Source organism: Lentinus tigrinus (genome assembly GCF_003813185.1).
Source record: "Lentinus tigrinus ALCF2SS1-7 unplaced genomic scaffold L226scaffold_14, whole genome shotgun sequence".
Taxonomy (NCBI): domain Eukaryota; kingdom Fungi; phylum Basidiomycota; class Agaricomycetes; order Polyporales; family Polyporaceae; genus Lentinus; species Lentinus tigrinus.
In genome coordinates, this window is record NW_027137923.1 from 583,141 (window position 1) to 598,784 (window position 15,644).

At 58.7% G+C, this 15,644-nt stretch overlaps 6 protein-coding genes across 6 annotated transcripts; 3 read left to right on the forward strand and 3 right to left on the reverse strand.

Annotated features, from left to right (window-relative positions):
* Nucleotides 1-403: 403 nt before the first annotated feature.
* Nucleotides 404-1,358, reverse strand: L226DRAFT_464185 (lysozyme-like protein; the record flags this gene model as incomplete). Its single annotated transcript, XM_067675842.1, has 6 exons — nucleotides 404-500; nucleotides 560-618; nucleotides 673-786; nucleotides 843-985; nucleotides 1,048-1,254; nucleotides 1,307-1,358. Coding segments are annotated over 6 exons (672 nt in total), but the record flags the coding sequence as incomplete, so codon positions are not given.
* A 755-nt stretch (nucleotides 1,359-2,113) lies between these two features.
* Nucleotides 2,114-4,132, reverse strand: L226DRAFT_87844 (eukaryotic translation initiation factor 2B). Its single transcript, XM_067687304.1, has 8 exons — nucleotides 4,041-4,132; nucleotides 3,835-3,989; nucleotides 3,354-3,776; nucleotides 3,186-3,286; nucleotides 3,022-3,122; nucleotides 2,924-2,970; nucleotides 2,771-2,874; nucleotides 2,114-2,710 (listed from the first exon to the last, which is right to left on the reverse strand). Exons 2-8 carry the CDS (start codon nucleotides 3,970-3,972, stop codon nucleotides 2,461-2,463), a joined length of 1,164 nt encoding a protein of 387 aa, XP_067534864.1. The 5' UTR covers nucleotides 3,973-3,989; nucleotides 4,041-4,132; the 3' UTR covers nucleotides 2,114-2,460.
* Nucleotides 4,133-4,604: 472 nt separating this feature from the next.
* On the forward strand, nucleotides 4,605-5,419 carry L226DRAFT_87992 (uncharacterized protein). Its single transcript, XM_067687306.1, has 2 exons — nucleotides 4,605-4,636; nucleotides 4,735-5,419. The coding sequence occupies exon 2, from the start codon at nucleotides 4,821-4,823 to the stop codon at nucleotides 5,331-5,333; it is 513 nt and encodes a 170-aa protein (XP_067534865.1). The 5' UTR covers nucleotides 4,605-4,636; nucleotides 4,735-4,820; the 3' UTR covers nucleotides 5,334-5,419.
* Nucleotides 5,321-7,980, reverse strand: L226DRAFT_535749 (allantoicase). The gene is made up of 11 exons (XM_067680978.1): nucleotides 7,911-7,980; nucleotides 7,755-7,840; nucleotides 7,607-7,695; nucleotides 7,485-7,552; nucleotides 7,347-7,423; nucleotides 7,160-7,276; nucleotides 6,946-7,099; nucleotides 6,805-6,880; nucleotides 5,830-6,701; nucleotides 5,715-5,740; nucleotides 5,321-5,619 (listed from the first exon to the last, which is right to left on the reverse strand). The coding sequence occupies exons 1-11, from the start codon at nucleotides 7,966-7,968 to the stop codon at nucleotides 5,506-5,508; spliced, it is 1,737 nt and encodes a 578-aa protein (XP_067534866.1). The 5' UTR covers nucleotides 7,969-7,980; the 3' UTR covers nucleotides 5,321-5,505.
* Nucleotides 7,981-8,459: 479 nt separating this feature from the next.
* Nucleotides 8,460-11,714, forward strand: L226DRAFT_571734 (alpha/beta-hydrolase; the record flags this gene model as incomplete). The annotated part of the gene is made up of 10 exons (XM_067684588.1): nucleotides 8,460-8,510; nucleotides 8,582-8,678; nucleotides 8,737-8,823; nucleotides 8,879-8,901; nucleotides 8,959-9,114; nucleotides 9,180-9,251; nucleotides 9,303-9,576; nucleotides 9,639-9,759; nucleotides 9,816-10,434; nucleotides 10,593-11,714. 10 exons carry the CDS (start codon nucleotides 8,460-8,462, stop codon nucleotides 11,712-11,714), a joined length of 2,622 nt encoding a protein of 873 aa, XP_067534867.1.
* A 1,877-nt stretch (nucleotides 11,715-13,591) lies between these two features.
* On the forward strand, nucleotides 13,592-14,477 carry L226DRAFT_546180 (uncharacterized protein; the record flags this gene model as incomplete). The annotated part of the gene is made up of 5 exons (XM_067682405.1): nucleotides 13,592-13,856; nucleotides 13,933-14,020; nucleotides 14,102-14,189; nucleotides 14,251-14,257; nucleotides 14,314-14,477. 5 exons carry the CDS (start codon nucleotides 13,592-13,594, stop codon nucleotides 14,475-14,477), a joined length of 612 nt encoding a protein of 203 aa, XP_067534868.1.
* Between the last annotated feature and the right edge of the window lie 1,167 nt (nucleotides 14,478-15,644).

The following is a 15,644-nucleotide window of genomic DNA, read 5'->3' on the forward strand; positions in this document are numbered from 1 at the left end:
GGTATCGAGTTCTATCGACCGCTTCGATATCTGAAAATGACGACAGTAGCCGCCCATGCTCGTTTGTGTCGCGTGCCAACCGTTGTTCTGCTACAAAGCTTTTCTTCAATTACCTTCGCAACTGACTCCTGTAAGTTATGTTTAGGCTGTATAGTACTCTTTAGATAGCAAGGTGTATTCCGCGACGCTACGGAAGGCACTATACTCGTATGTAGTATGTATGAACCCTCACTCTCCCAGAGGTAGCGCAGACGCAGATCACGGTTCAGTACTCGTTAGGTGGCGGGGGTATAGGGGGGATGGTGTCCAAGTGATGTTACACAGAGTCCAAACCCATAAGTAAGAGAATGCGCCCGGCGCGTCGACCAGAGACCGTCAGAGAAATAACGACGACGAGGACCGATTACCGGCCGGGGCAGTCGTCGAGGTTGAAGTACTTGCCCATGTGGTTCGCGTAGGGGTCCTTGTTCAGGAGCCAACCGTTCATGGTCTGCTGCAAGCTGTGGAGGAAGGGAGCGATAAGTATATCATCGATGACGAAGTAAGGAAGGACACGAACTAGTCGAGGTTGTTCTGGCACAGACAGCACTGGCTGTGCCGGGCCGCAGTGGCAGATCCCTGGAGATTTTGTGTCAAAGCAGCCGGAAGAGCGAAGATAGTCAAGGTACGTACGATCGTCATCCCCGATGGCCAGCCGTTGTAGTTACCAATGGTCTTCAGCAGGCTGCCGCCGTTGTCCTTCAGGACGCTGGCGAAGAAGGCAGTGCCAGTCTTGATGTTGAAGTCCTGCGACAGGATCAATACGACCCTCCTCAAGCATCAGATGATAGTTCGAAACTCACAACATCCTGGCAGTTACCGCCGGGGGCGCCACCGCACTTGTCCTTGGTGATCTGCATGAGACCCTGCTCACCACCACCACCGACGGTGTGCGGGTTGCACGTGCTCTCCTGCATGGCAATGGAGGCAATAAGGATAGGGGGGACTTTGAGTAACAATTAGCCAGATGGTCACACAAGAAGAAAGTTTCAAAGACAAGGTACTCACGGCCGTGCTCGTTGGCGTACTTCTTGAAGGTGCTGATGTAGGGCTCGCACGCCTTGAAGGGGCTGCCAGACTGCTTGACGGCATCGTCCAGATCCACGGTCACGATGTCATCCACGGTAACCATGGGGGGCCTCCAGCCGGAGCCATCGACGCCGCAGTTGAACCAGTCGATGTTACCGTTCGGACCGTGGGTGGCGGTAATGTCCTCTATGGTGATGAATCAGATGAGGGCTCTGCATATGGGTCCGATTCAACGTACTGGTAGCACCGGGGCTGCCGCAGGAGGAGTCGGAGATGCGGATGAGGCCGCTCACGCTGCCGACGGACTTGGTAGAGCCAGAGGAGGTGCTCTTGTTGTTGTCCTTCTCTGTGGTCAGCGCAGTAGGCTGTGACTTCTTGGTCGAGGTGGACTTGTGTGTGGACGAGGAGTGATGGGTAGATGAGGTGGAGCTGGATGTAAGCTGATTTGCAGGGTCAGGGCGCGCCAGAGTCACAGAGGCCGCTTCTCCGCGGGAACCAAAGGAATCTCACAGTAGTAGAGGTGGAGCGGGCCTTGCAGCGCTTGCCAGTGGAGGCGCGGCGCACGAGGGTATCGTCGTTGCGAGCAGCGTGGACGTTGTGATGGCGGGCAATGCGGCCAGAGAGGCCATCATGGCTGGAGGCCTCGACGACGCCGAGGGCGGCGGCGAGAATAATTACGAAAGGAGCGGACAGCTTCATTATGGCGAGCTCGTTGCGTACGACGTAAGGTCGGAGGCGGGGGCGAAGAGAGAGAGAGAGCGGGAGACGGGGCAGGAGGCGGAGGGGAAGATGAGCTGGGGCGAAATAAGGGCAGAGAAGCCGCTAAGAGAGCGGGCCACGCGCTCGAACCGGGCAGCGGGCTTGGATCCCGTCTGCTTGTGTCCCCGGCCCAGCCAATCGCGGCGGTCGCTAGCCAAGCGGAACTGATTGCAATTCAGACTGGAACGCTTGTTTCCTGCCCACAAGTCTCAGCCCGGGCTACAACGCCGCCTGAAGCTCGATCAGTCTTGAATCAGAGTCTTGATTCAGTCCGGAGAGGCAACCAGGAGACAACAACCGCAGTGCTGTCGGCGGTCGCTGTGCAATGTCGAGCAGCCTGGCCAATGCTCATCTGCATCAGCCGCTCAACGCCAAGCCCGGCGAACAGCAACTCTCATCCATCTGATGCCGGTCCGGCAAGCTCGCCTTCCAGGATTCTGCGATTTATGCGGCCACAGGCGTCGGAGAACAGGCGTCGTAGGAGGTGAAGCAGTCGCATAGCATGAAGGGAGGAGCTAACAGGAGCTAATGAGGCGAGAGAACCCTCTCTTATATACGCGGCTCCCGAGCTGCGCATTCACTGGCCCGTGAAGCGCAGCAGTCCGACCTCCGCCCCACCACCGCGCGAGGCTATCAGACAACGGGCGTCAAGTCGAATCCCTCCTCCCCCGCCTTCTTGATCGCCACACCCTTCTCGGTCACAATTGCGGTGATTAGGCTTGCAGGGGTCACGTCGAAGCTCGGGTTGTACACTCCCTCCAGCCCCTCGGGCGTAACCATCACCGTCGCCTGTTCCTTCGCCCCATCGGCGTTCAGGACTGCTGGGAACAGCGCACCCCGCACCAGACATGCTTCGATTGCCGGGCGCTGTTCGATCGGGATGCTGCGAATATATGTATGGGTCACCACGTTCCCATCCGGAGAGAAGGACACCTTTGCCCACCTGCTCCCATCCGCGATATCTAGGTCAACCGTGCTGACCGGTGCGACCACGATGAACGGGATGTTGTGACGCGCCGCTAGCACCGCCGCGTTGTACGTTCCAATCTGATACACATATCAGCCACGTCCACGGTCACATATGTTACGAGCTCACCTTGTTTGCAGTGTCCCCATTGCGTGCAATCCGGTCCGCGCCAACGGCTGTAGACCTGCTCAGCCATGTATTATTCGGATGTGGGGAGGGGTACTTACCGATGGCATGGATCTGATGGTGCTGGAACAGCGAGCCCACCATGCTATCGCATAACATTGTCGACGGAATCTTGAGCGACTGGAGCTCAAATGCGGTTAACCTGGCTCCCACAGCACGGTCAGTCTCACCTATCTATTCCGATGGCATCATGACAGCCACTCACCGTGAACCTTGGTGGTACGGCGTCGACTGCGTGAAGAACGCGCGCTGCAGCTTCCCGGTCTCATGAAGGTGCGTGATCAACCCAAGCGCAGTCCCGTATCCCTAACGCGCAAATCAGCCCGAACGTCCACGCCTCAGACCTCAAGGAATACAACAACGGATGACAAACCGAAGTCGCCAGCGAGCCCGTGTTGCAGACCGTCATCACGTTCAAGTTCTCGCCGCTCCCACCAGCGTTCTTGACCTGCTCGACGAGCCACTCCGCACCCCATTTCGACATGAGCTTGTTCCTGCCGACGTCCTCCGCGTCAATCTCCTTCGCCTCTGCGATGAGATCCCGCGCGACACCGCGGACGTCATTCCCGGCTTCTATCGACGCGGCGAGCTTCTTCGATAGCCTGCGGGTGGCGGCGCCGAGGTTGACTGCAGTCGGGCGAGCGGTGAAGAGGTGCGCGAGGACGGCTTCGATGTGTTCCTTGAATGCGTCTGTGGACTCGAACCATGCAGGGGCTGTGGTGTTCTCGAGCGCCTTCGTCAAGTAGTCTGCTACGGCCAGCGCAGCCAAGGACGCGATTGCAGGAGCGCCACGAATCTATTGAATGGTCTGTGAGTCGACGATGAAATTACTGAAGACAAAAATGGCACCACACCTTCATGGATTTGATTGCATCGTACGCATCGTCGATGGACTTGATCTCGATGAACTCGACGGTATGCGGGAGGAGGAGCTGGTTAACAATCTCCAGCTTGCCCTCACTCGTCCGGATGGAAGTCAGTCCGGTCGCCATCGTACACTAGTACTTGTCTATTCTCCTGTAAACATCAAAGCTCCGTCCATGCGTGCTGTGGTACCTACATATTCTTCTGGTATACAAGAAAGAGTGGCGGTACAGGTACAAAGTGCTCGTAAACCTTGTCCAAAGCAGACAGTGCTTCGAGGCAATTTGCAGGAAACCTGCCTTTCTGGGCCAATCACCCAATCTTGCGATCGAAGATCGCAATTCTGGTAGGCACGTGGCTAGCGACCGTCGTGGGCGCTTGTACGTCCTACCCGCCTTCTCCCGCCTTGCCGTCTGTCCGCTCATAGTCCCGCGCTAGCAGCAGCAACTGGGCTCGATTCGGATTTGTACTCAGCCCGTCCCGATGCAAACAACGTCCCATCTCGAACTTGACAAGGCCCCCGGGGACACTGGGCAATACCGAGCCCGGGCCTAAATGGTATTCAACAGCATCGGCGACGGCGCCGAGGTGCCAAGATTCGCGTGATGGTACTTAGTACTGCATATTGTACCTCGCACAAGTTACGGGCTTGCCGTAGGCTGCACCTAACCCACACCGGGCAGGTTGCCCGTGGGTGAGTCGTATTCTGGCACCGAAATGGCATACCCGGACTGTGTATCACGGTCTCATCCGCACACTTCGTGGTGATGGGTAGTCCACTCACCAGGCAATGTACGCAAGCTCCTCTGATACCGCCTGTGAGCGGTGCCGATGCTGTCGGAGACTTGCTGACTACGGTGGTACTCTGGTCGTTGGTTGAACATTCGTAGACGAGGTCGGACCTGCCCCCGAACTCGGAGTCGCGTAGCGTCTCAGCTTGACTGGCCGCAGTCGTGCGCAGAATGCCCTCCACCTCATGCCTCCGCGGCGCTCGGTCCGCACCGCGACGCACAGAGCCGCAACATACATACGCAACCACGCTCCGTGTCCGACGTTGCTGCCGGGAGTAATACGCAAGCCGCCACCCACACGCAGCTTAACCGTTGGCGGCTTGCTCGATGCTTGTATCGACTCAATGCAAACGAAGACACGAAAAAGCATCCGGGGGCGGTGCCATCGGAGCAAAGGCCCGGCGCTCAGCTCACCGTCGGGGAGCACCTGGGGAGCACTGGGCAACAGCTGTCGATCACCGCACTGCACTCATCAAGAAGGGGAGCCAAAGCTGTGCCCCCCGTTCCATTTGGCGGAACCTGGTGGGATCAAGTGCCTCGACGAGGACCCCGGAGTCCACTCGGCATCCGAGGAGGCGCAAGTTGCTCGCCTCCGTCGGTCTAGCACGGCACTCGTCCTTACGCGTGTCGTCCGAGGGACACGGGAGGGTACAGAAACGCGTCTAGGTCCGACGCGGAGTACGGACGTTGTAACTTAGCTATATGACAAGTCGGTGAGAGCATGGGTACGGCTGCAGGGTAGTGCCCCAGTGCGAAGTTGTGGTGTGGATATGGGTATTCCGTTCGGTCTCGACTGCGTACACGGCGATGACACGGCGTATCGACGCTGCTTTTGTCCACCTGAGCCACCTGAGCCTTGATGCCATTCCTTCAAACAGGTATCTGTACGCGGTAGAAACCCGCAGAACCGTCGAGATCAACGACCTCGCAGTCCAGCCCGTCGCCGTTGCCAATCTGGGTCTCCACACAGGTGAAGTCCATCGGCTGCGAAGTCAGCATATCCGTCAGTAAAATGTCATCCACGCAGCGTGCCATCAGCAACAGCGACCACAATAGGCATCAGGTGCTGCGCTTCTCACCTTGTACAGGACCGCCATTGGATGATCTGGAGGCCAAGGAGCAAACGCGGCGAACGTCGAGGATTAGCACGAATCATACGCGTTACAGGACCAGAAGAGGCATAAGAGCACTCACGCCAGATGCCCGTGTCATACACGATGGCCTGCCCAGCGGAGGCGATGAACGCACGCATGCTCGCAAGGTCCGGTCTGTCGTCCGCGCCATTCTTCGCTACAATCACAAGGTACTGGGTACCCGGTTCTGCCAGCGCATCCCCCAGGCCGACGCCGCCTCCCATGGGAACGAATGCTTGGTTCGTACATGGATGGCGCTCCAACACCTTCACCTCCCACTCGCCGCCGGGTCCCACATCAATTGGCTTGCACCGATAAACCGAGAGGCCTGCGGTCGCGCCTGACTCCTGCGGGTATGATGCTTCGAGGAATGCGAGTTTGTGGAACTTCGTCGCCGTGCCCTGGTTCGCGCCCGTCACTTTCGTATGGCGGGGGTCTGGCACCGCGTTCACGTCAGCGTACGCCTGCACGACCTTCCCAAACGGCGCGAATGCCTCGGCGGTTAGTGGGAGGGCAGGGATAGAAGGCCCGAGCCCCGAGCGCCCTCCATGTGGGGCAGACTCTTGAGGGGCAGCACCGCTCCCGCCATCACCTGCGATCTCATTTACGTTCGTGGTGGCTGCGCGATCGGTGTCCCCATTGATGGGGCCTGCTGTTCGCTGGCCCATGACGCGCACGCGCTTGATGCCACCATCAGGATAGATGGTGATCTTGACATGCGTGTACGGGGTCCCGGCGACGTTCTCGAGCTGGAAGAAGTGCTGTCTGTGCGGGCCGAGCTTCGTCCGCGGCAGGATAAGCGTCCAGCTGTCGTCCGGGATGTCGGGCACGAGCTCGGTGCTGCGCACTGCGTGGAGCTCGCAGGATTCGGGGAAGTTGCCCATGAAGTGCGCCGTGTCGATTTCGACTTGGGAGAGGTACCCGGCGTCTCCGCTAGGGACAGATGCGGATGGTTTAGCGTAGTCGCGTTGTCAATGCGGTGCGATGCGAACGTCAGCCTGAGAAGGTGTCTTCCGAGCGCACTGAGATGACATACAGTTTGATGATTGTCCAGTCCCTGTGACCAGGTGCCCGGCTACGCTTGGTTTCCCAGCCATCCCCCATATCTTTGCCTGCGGACAGTGATCAGATGCGGTATGAGACTACCCGTGCGATGTGCACGGATGCTTGGGCATACCTCGACCTGGGAGGATAAGGTTGGAACCGACACCAAAGTGTTGATCCGAAGTGTACACAACGCGGCCCCCGGAAAAGACATGGGCCAGATCAAACGTGACAGAGGTGTCCGAGGGGAAGACTGGTGAGACCAAGCCGTATACACGGAAACGTGCCTTTCATGATAGCGAGACATCAAAAAATGAATAAGTGCATAGTGATGTTCGAGGACTCACGATACCGCCATCCGGGTACATGTTCAGCTTGACATAGTTCACGCCACCGGTAGGAGGGACGGTGAACAAGTGGCGAGAGCTCGGGCCGAGGTCGACCTTGGGGAGCAACTCCTTCCACTAGCGCGGGCGCCGGATGTCATTAGGCTGGGTTCCAAATCCCGAAGGCGCGTAGAAGAATGTGACTCACCCTAGAGTCGTCGAACTGAGGCGCCGAGCCGTCAGGAGAGTACAGGATGTCAACTGATGTCTGGGGTGCCTCATTCCCTGACGATCCCGCAGTAAGTGGTTTACATGCCCCGCTGATTGTTTGATGCCAACGACATACCGTTGAAATGGCTGGTGTCGATGTCAAACCCGGTTATTGATCCGGTAGTGCCGAGCTTGATGATGCACCTAGCCAAGGTCATGCAGCAGGGTCAACAGAGGAGCCAAGAAGACACCACGTACCAGTCATAAGTCGGGTTGTGCCTGCGAGACTCCCATCCGCTGAAGAGTGCGCCTTTGGGACCGAACTGGCCCTTGAGACTGGGAGCGGGCTGAGACAGACATCAGCCGTCAAACGCGGCATCTCGTGTCAGTGGGCAAAGGGCTGTACCTCTACGAGAAGCAAGTGGAAAGCCTCCGCAAAGAACTCGTCCGATACGGAGGTGACTTCCCCGCCGAGAGCGACACTGGACAGCTCTGAGAAACATGTCGCGAGACGGCAGATGACTCGAATTTGCATAACTCCGGGCTGGACGGGGCGACTCACCGATGGCGGTGGAGAATGTGTGCTTGAAGTCATCGAGGGGTGTGCGGGAGTAGGCCATGGTGGTGCGCAGTCAAGCAGGAGACGAGCGATAGCACTGCTGTATGCAGCGCCACCAGGTGTGTATCGCGCGAGTCATCTCCGAGCCTGTCGAGGCAAAGACGTTCTCAGATTGCGATTGCGATGCGCACCGTGGGGAGATAAGCTTAAGCGGTTCATTTCGGGGAGCCCGATGCCTGCGATTGGTCGACGCGCGCGGACGCCTCTTTCCGCCGCTGCCACCGCTTCTGCTTCTTGCATCCTCAACCTGCACAACGCACGGGGTGGCTAACGGTAACTAGTGGCTAACCCACGACTAGTTACGCCCGCACAAGCGGCCCTGTCAGTACCGGCCACCAGACGCCAGGCGCAAAGTGACGCCATACCTGAACTGGTCAGCACAGATCGTTGTTGGAGCAATCACATGCCAGTCCTGTCACCAGCCACAGCTCACGATGCCCTCGAGCGAACAGTGCTTGCAGCCGCATCTCTTCCTCACACCACGACCTGGCCATGATAGACCATCTCCTGGGACGGCCAAACATCAGCTGGAGGAGGACCCAGGTCAGACGCGCGCGGGGTACGGGCGTATACACAGCCAAGTGTACTGACAGTGTGGCTTGCTCGTTGCACAGGTGATTCTGGTCATCATCTTCTGGTTCTGGCGCGTCTTGCGCGGGGAGCCCAATGGACCCAGGCTGCTGTGGATAAGGCGGGCGAATAAGGCTCTTAGTGCGTGTTTCCATTCCATTTCCATTCAGTTCGCCAGCCAACCTGACACTGCCTTCAGAGCGTTTCACCCCATGGCAGATTGTTGTTAGCACACTTACTGGTGTATACGCCGTTCGTAATCTTGACAAGATTCTTGGTTTGGCAGGTGAGTCCAATTCGTGCCTGAGCTGCCTCGGTTCATCCTCACAGCTTCGTTCTAGCCCCCGAACCGCTCACAAACTTGGTGAGTGGCAACCACCACATGGCATCTGCGCGAGCTGACTTTTGTGCGTCCCCCCAGTACTCGCCATCCTATTATCGTGCAACGTGGATCACGACAGGCCTAGATGCGGGTTTCGCCACAGCTATGCATATTCGACCGCAATGGCTCAAGGACATCTGCTCCATATTATTCTCTATCTACTACATCATATATGCTCATGAGGCCGACGAGAAGGTGCGCCATCTCCTATCCTTTGGCTGTCCAGGACTCCCCGCTCATTAATCTTCATTGGGACGCAGCTTCGGAAGTTCCGTGCCGTACCTACAGTCGAGATGTTACGGACGACGTGGGAGAAAACCACAAACCCTTACGTTCGTTTCTATACTCAGCGCCGCATACAACACCGCTCACGACTGAGTTAGATACGTATGGTCACCTTGCACCCCCGGATCAGCATACGTCGAAAGATCCTGCTTCCCCGCCCTAAGGACTCGACCCAACGCCGCCCGATTACTACGTGGCTGTTTTTCGCCCCTCCGGTGGATCAACTTGCGAGCGCGACTGACCTCATACTCGACTTCCCCGGAGGTGGTTTTGTGTCAATGACCCCAGAACATCATGAAGAACGGCTGCGCATGTGGGCGATCCGCACCGGGAAACCCATCCTCTCGGTTGATTATGGCAAAGCACCGGAGTGTGGGTGATCAAATACAATTGACGTCTCCTGACCTGGCTGATTCCCGAACAACCCGGTACAGATCCCTATCCATTCAGCATCGACGAGTGTTTCGATCTATATCGGGTGCTGGTCGAGACCACTGGCATGGTTATCGGCATGTCCGGACACGTGCTGAACATCATCCTCACGGGCGACTCTGCGTGCGTTCTATTGTCGTCCTGGCGCATAGGAGACTCCGATACTGACTTCTTGTCAGCGGCGCTCACATAGCCGTGACTGTCATGTTCAGAATCCTCGAGACGCAGATGAACCTGCCCCATCCGCTTGCGCTCGTACTCAACTACGCGGCCCTTGATTTCAACTTCACATCGTGGATGACGCCACAAAACCTGCGCGTATTGCAAACCGAACAGTCCTCCGGACACCTGCCACTGCTACCCGATCAGAAGGATCACCTTGGTCACATTAGCCCTCTGTCCATGGTCGGGGATCGGCGGCCACGCCGACGGCGCAGCCTTCGCGACACGCTGCGTCACCTCACTTTACCGTCCCTCAAAGCAATGCCTCCCCTGCGTACTAGTCATACGAGTACTGACGTTAGAAGGATGTACCGCGAGGATAGTCGTGATGAAGGTGGCGCCATGGGCGACGTTGAAGACGAGTCGCCGAGCTGCGATAGGGACTCGGACCAGGAGAAGCCGTTGCGTGCCCGGATCCGGTTCAATCCACAAGTCGATATCCGACCCGAAATTGAGAGCCCGGTATCCATGGAGGAGGCTGCGCCGTCGATTGAGACGACCGCCCCAATCGGAACGCGGTTGACCATGACGAGCAGGACAGGGTACTTCCAGGACCGCATCATCTCCCCTAGCATGGTGAGTTCTTCGGTGACAGTTCAGCCGTACAGCGTTCTACCCGTTTCTACGCCGTGGCACCGCCTCCACCGCGCTCTTGTCCACGTTCACGTTCTTGCCTGCTCTCGTCTGCATACTGAGTGAATATGACTGATGGTTGATCAAACCCTGCTTTTCAGATGCGCGCAATGGCCATTCTATACATCGGGCCACATCGCAATCCCGACTTCCAGTCGGACTACCAGCTGTCGCCCATCCTCGCGCCGGACCATCTCTTGGCGCAATTCCCGCCGCTCCTGATGACATGCGGCGAGAAAGACCCCTTTGTGGACGACACGCTTGTTTTCTCTGGGCGGGTGCGCGAGGCAAAGCGCGCACGCCGCGCAGAGCTCGAGCGCATCATCGCCGGGAAGAGCTCCCAGCATGGCGAGAGCCCCCAGATGTCCCCCACGGTCAGTTTGCATGACCCGAGCGTGCATGGGGACCTGCGCGCCCTCCGGCGCGAGCGCGACCGGCTCGCCGCTGAGACAGAGGAGGACTGGGTGCGGATGGTCATCTTCTCGGAATGGAGCCACGGGTACCTGCAGATGCCCTCGCTGATACGGGAGGTGCGTCCGGTCATCGACGACTTGGCGGACTGGATGGACGAGGCGTTCGTGAGGCACGACGACGCCTCTGCGAGTGGGGCGCCTGGATCAATGTTTGCGAATGCTCGTCATGCCGGCATCCCGACGGCTGATTCCCGCGGCGCTTCACACCCGTCCCTTGCCAGCCCGCGAACGAGACGGCTGTCGAAAAACCAGACGAGGTGGAGCAACGGCGACACTTCGCAGGATACTGAGACGGATGGGTTCGTGTCGACGACGTCGGAGACCGAGCTAGACGCGGACCAGGTGCTCACGTTCATCCCCAAGCGGCGCTCGCCACACTCCTCGTATGCAGATATGCGGCGGAACTCAACTGCGTCGAATGCGACCGTTCGGAGGATGTTGATGGGCCACGCGAGGACGTCGTCGCAGTCGTCGAAAGCGCAATCCCCGCCCGTAGCCACACCCAACGGTGCAAACGGGGACCTGCGCTCTGACATCCTGCACGAAGTTCCGACCCCAGTCCGGGAGGTGGACGCGCTGCGGCAATCTTCGCCACCCAAACGACAGAGCTCCTCGCCTGGCAACGGTACCGCGCCCACGCCGACCAAGGCACTCCAGGGGGGGCAGACAATCACAGAGTCCGAGCTGATGAGGCGCCGCCGCCTGCTGGACTCGCATCTCATCTCGCCGTCGCAGGACAGTGTCAAGTAGCCACCTTGCGTCGCGATGATGGTCTGCCGTCTGGATTTCTTCGGAGGTACAGCTCCCGAAGGCAGACACTGCATGGACGATCGGGCGGGGTGCGTTCGCGGGCGGCAGTGTCCCGCTTCGATCGGTGACCCATTGGACATCCTAGATTTGGGTGGGGGTACAGTACCGCATAGCATGCGTACGGTGCGGGTGCGTTGTTCTTAGAGGAGTAGGAAGTATATTTGTAATTGTATAGCTTGGATATGGCATGCTGTCGGTAAGATGTGAATCTTTGTGTCTCGGACATCGGTGTCACTGTGTCAGGAGGAGATGGGATGGAGGCTCAGGCTAGCCAGGTACGGGTTGCTGGTACCCGTACAACCCGTGCGTTGCCCGTCTGACAGGCCTCCAGTCTGCAGGCGTCCGGATTGCGCGGAGTTGTTGGAAATGCGTGTGGACGGCTATGTGTCTGGCCACCAGGTGTATTTCCTTTCGGTCAGATGAGAAATACCGGGCGGCCTTCCTAGTCAGGCGGCCGTGGGGTATCTCCATGGAGCGACTGTCTCGCGCGATGCGATAGGACGCAACGAGCGTGCGGTCGGGATCACAGGAGAACGGCGGGAGTACGTAGTCGGAAGATGCATGCAGTGCCCTTCATGGTAGAGCTTATACGGGCCAGATGCTGTGCTGCTAAGTTGAAGACATGGAGAAGGTGCTCGCCGGCGGAAGAGCTGTTCGGCAGATGTACACCCATGCATGCTCTCAGGTACTGTAGATGCAAGCTGTCGGAAAACAGATTTCTCATGCGCGTGCGACCGCTGGGGTGCATCATGCGGCGCTCTGAGACAGAGATGGACTGAGCGGTCGAGGAGAGGAAATGTGGCTGCGAGGCTACGCTGCGGGCGGATCGACACGATCGGGGATGTGGCCGTGAAGGCGGCGGGTTTGATGTGGCATGGGTGAGGCTCGGGGTGGAGGTGCCCGTCGCCCGAGCGCTGCCAGGGCGTCGGGACACTCGGCGAGCGGCGGGATGAGGGGGAGGCGAGGACCCCGGACAGGGTGATTGGCGCCTTGGGAGAAATGGATGCGAAACAGAGTGGTTGTGGCGGTACGGTCGGGATCAGAGGACGCGCATCGAGATTAATGGACATGACACATCGCGCTTGGTGTCTCTCCTATCGGTTATATTCTATAAAGCCTCCCATTTTTTCCCTTTTCCCCGCCGCCCGGCTCTTTCGAGTCCTTGTCCCCGACGTCGTCCTCTCCGACCATCGCCCTGCTCCCCTTGTCCCCAACCACCATCTCTGCGCCTCTCCGCGCCCAGATAACCGCGACCGCATCCCGATTCACGCCTCTCCTCGTATCTCTCTCGAGTCTCAGCATCAGGGACTGTGATTACCAGCGCTACAAGACTTGACATGGAAGTAGATGCTGCTTTCCGTCTTTCAACTATGCCCCCACCCCCAGGCCCTCCCTTCCGTGCGCTGCACCCGTACCAGTTTACCCCCGCAGAGTACAATCCGCTCATGCCGTCCCCCGACCATCCCCCAAACGCGCCCCATCCGCCACCTCCCCGCTCAGACCATGGCGGCCCTTCTGACCCGCACGATCGGAATCAACTTCCACCCACATACTACACCCACCCTCCACCCGCACCTGCGCACGCATCCTCCAGCCGTGGCCACTATCAATCGCCACCGAGTCCTCAATTTCGAACGCACGCCGTGAACTGGGGCCTCCCTCCGATCCCCGGCTCGCAGCAGCCACCACCACCACAGCAGCAACAGCAGCAATTGCCGCCTGGGTCCTCGCTCGCGCTTGCAGGGCCTTCGATATCGCCTCCCCCCTCCTCGGGCCGCCGCTCCACCGAGGACACCCAGCGCGCGCCCCAGGCTGCGATGCTCTACGCGCAATCGCAGCAGCTCCCGCCTATCCAGTCGGGGTCCACCACGCGCGGGCGGTCATCCTCCGTCATTGCCGCGTCGACCTACCCACAGGGTGCGAACGTGCCGCGGCTGCCCCCGATCATGCAGGTCGAGAAGCAACAGGTGACGACGAGTGCGACGCAGGCGGCGAGCGCGAGTCGGCGGAGGAACGAGGCGAATTTCGTCTGCCCGGTTCCCGGCTGCGGAAGTACGTTCACTCGGCGCTTCAACTTGAGAGGTGCGTGCTCCTTTGGTGTCACTCGTGTCCCGCTCGCCATTCAACATGTCGCTCGTGTTCGTCTCCGATGACGCAGGACATCTCCGCTCCCATACCGCCGAACGTCCGTTCCTGTGTGAGTGGCCGGGGTGCAACAAGGGCTTTGCTCGGCAGCACGATTGCAAGTGAGTGCTATTATGGTCTTTGGGGAACCCTGGACACTGCTTTCAGTCGCTGATCACTCTCTGCGCGCTCGTTTATTGCAGGCGACACCAGGCGCTACATACGTCGAGGTCACAATCAAACGTCTGCCAGGGATGTGGGAAGACATTCAGTCGTCTAGACGCGCTGAACGTAAGTGTCATTGGCTCATCTGTACTTGAGCGCAGCACACTGACGCCGCTTCCGTTCACAGCGTCATCGTACGTTCGCATCGTATTCGGGAATTCTGATTTCCGGCTGACATATTTTTTCACAGTACGGTCAGACGGCGGTGCGGAATGCCGCCAAGCTACGGAAGCCGCGCAGATTGCAAACCGCATGAGCCCGCAGGAGGAGGAGTGGGAGAACGCGAGCAACTCGACCGATCGGTCAGCAGAGCGGGGGCCGCGCCGGTCTCCGCAACGTACCTCGACAAGCTGATGGCTTCTCTGTCAGGATTGGTGCAGCGCACTGGCATCTGGCATTGCAGAACCATATAACACACGTCGGGCCTTCTCCCGCACAAGCACCCCCACTAATCTGCCGCGTCTGCCGCATTTAGTCGGCGAGACCCAGATCCGACCAGAAAGTTGAAGATGCATTGTGGGCTGAGATGGAGATGGAGTGGTGGATGAGATGTCGCGCTGATTGCTGTTTGCTGTCTGTTCTCTCTGTTCTATTCCCCCCCGACAAGTTCGTCCTTTCGCTGGTATTCGCGCTCTTCGCATGCTATGCATGATACCCGCATTCCGCGGTCCCTCACCCACACAACCATCGTGTACATGTAGTATTGCCGGGCTTCGCTCCTAAATTAATGTCCTAATGTTCGTCGTTGTTTTCCTACTTTTTCACTAGTTCTAGGCTCTCTTCATGTGGCATGCGGCATGCATATGCACCTGTATCTCTTCCATCCATCCGTCCATACAGTCCGTCCATCTATCCTTCCCGCACCTTCTTCTCCCGTCGCGACGGCTGATGCATGACGCTGTCTTGGAGGTGGGTTGCGTTCTCGTGGCGGCACTGCGCTGATTCGGGCCGCATGTACGCCGTCACTAGCCTGCCTGCGGACGCTTGGTTGGACAGGACTCCTGACTTTGGACGGACTGCTGCGTCGAAGTCAGTCGAAGATTCGCGACGGAGGCCGCCATGCGACCGATCGCGCGCCAGGTGCGTAAGTACGTTGCAATTGTCGTATTGGACCCTAAATCACGTCGGGCCCGTACATCTTCCGCTGGCGAAGTCACGGACGCCGCGCCCTTCGAGCAAACTGCTTGACAGCTTGTGCCCGCAGGGCTCGTCGTACGAGGACGTCATCGCATTGCACATTGCACATTGCACCCAGCGCCGCACGCGCGTGGCGGGCATGCGCACTCTCGCTGAGGACATTAATTGTAATTATTTGCACAATTGGCCTGACGAGCAGACGGCCTGGTTGCTGATCTAGCCTGCGATCGCCCACGCCGGTGACGCGTCAGACGACCAGTGCGGCATGTTGTCGACTTTATCCCTCTGGCTGAACAATTTCAGAGAGCCCAGCGAAGCCGGGAGGTGTGGCCCCGGAGGTCCATGGTCCATGGCCAGGGTCCGCTGCAAGATAGCTAAGCGGAA

What these genes read in the sequence shown, in the direction of transcription:
- L226DRAFT_87844 (XM_067687304.1), bottom strand. Translation starts at nt 3,972, where the DNA reads ATGGCGACCGGACTGACTTCCATCCGGACGAGTGAGGGCAAGCTGGAG. An exon ending in CCGTACCACCAAGGTTCACG is followed by an intron (nt 3,123 to 3,185) that starts GTGAGTGGCTGT and finishes TGTGGGAGCCAG; the next exon opens with GTTAACCGCATTTGAGCTCC. An exon ending in CCATCAGATCCATGCCATCG is followed by an intron (nt 2,971 to 3,021) that starts GTAAGTACCCCT and finishes GCAGGTCTACAG; the next exon opens with CCGTTGGCGCGGACCGGATT.
- L226DRAFT_87992 (XM_067687306.1), top strand. Translation starts at nt 4,821, where the DNA reads ATGCCTCCGCGGCGCTCGGTCCGCACCGCGACGCACAGAGCCGCAACA.
- L226DRAFT_535749 (XM_067680978.1), bottom strand. Translation starts at nt 7,968, where the DNA reads ATGGCCTACTCCCGCACACCCCTCGATGACTTCAAGCACACATTCTCC. An exon ending in TGTACCCGGATGGCGGTATC is followed by an intron (nt 7,100 to 7,159) that starts GTGAGTCCTCGA and finishes CTATCATGAAAG; the next exon opens with GCACGTTTCCGTGTATACGG. An exon ending in GTATGACACGGGCATCTGGC is followed by an intron (nt 5,741 to 5,829) that starts GTGAGTGCTCTT and finishes CTTGGCCTCCAG; the next exon opens with ATCATCCAATGGCGGTCCTG.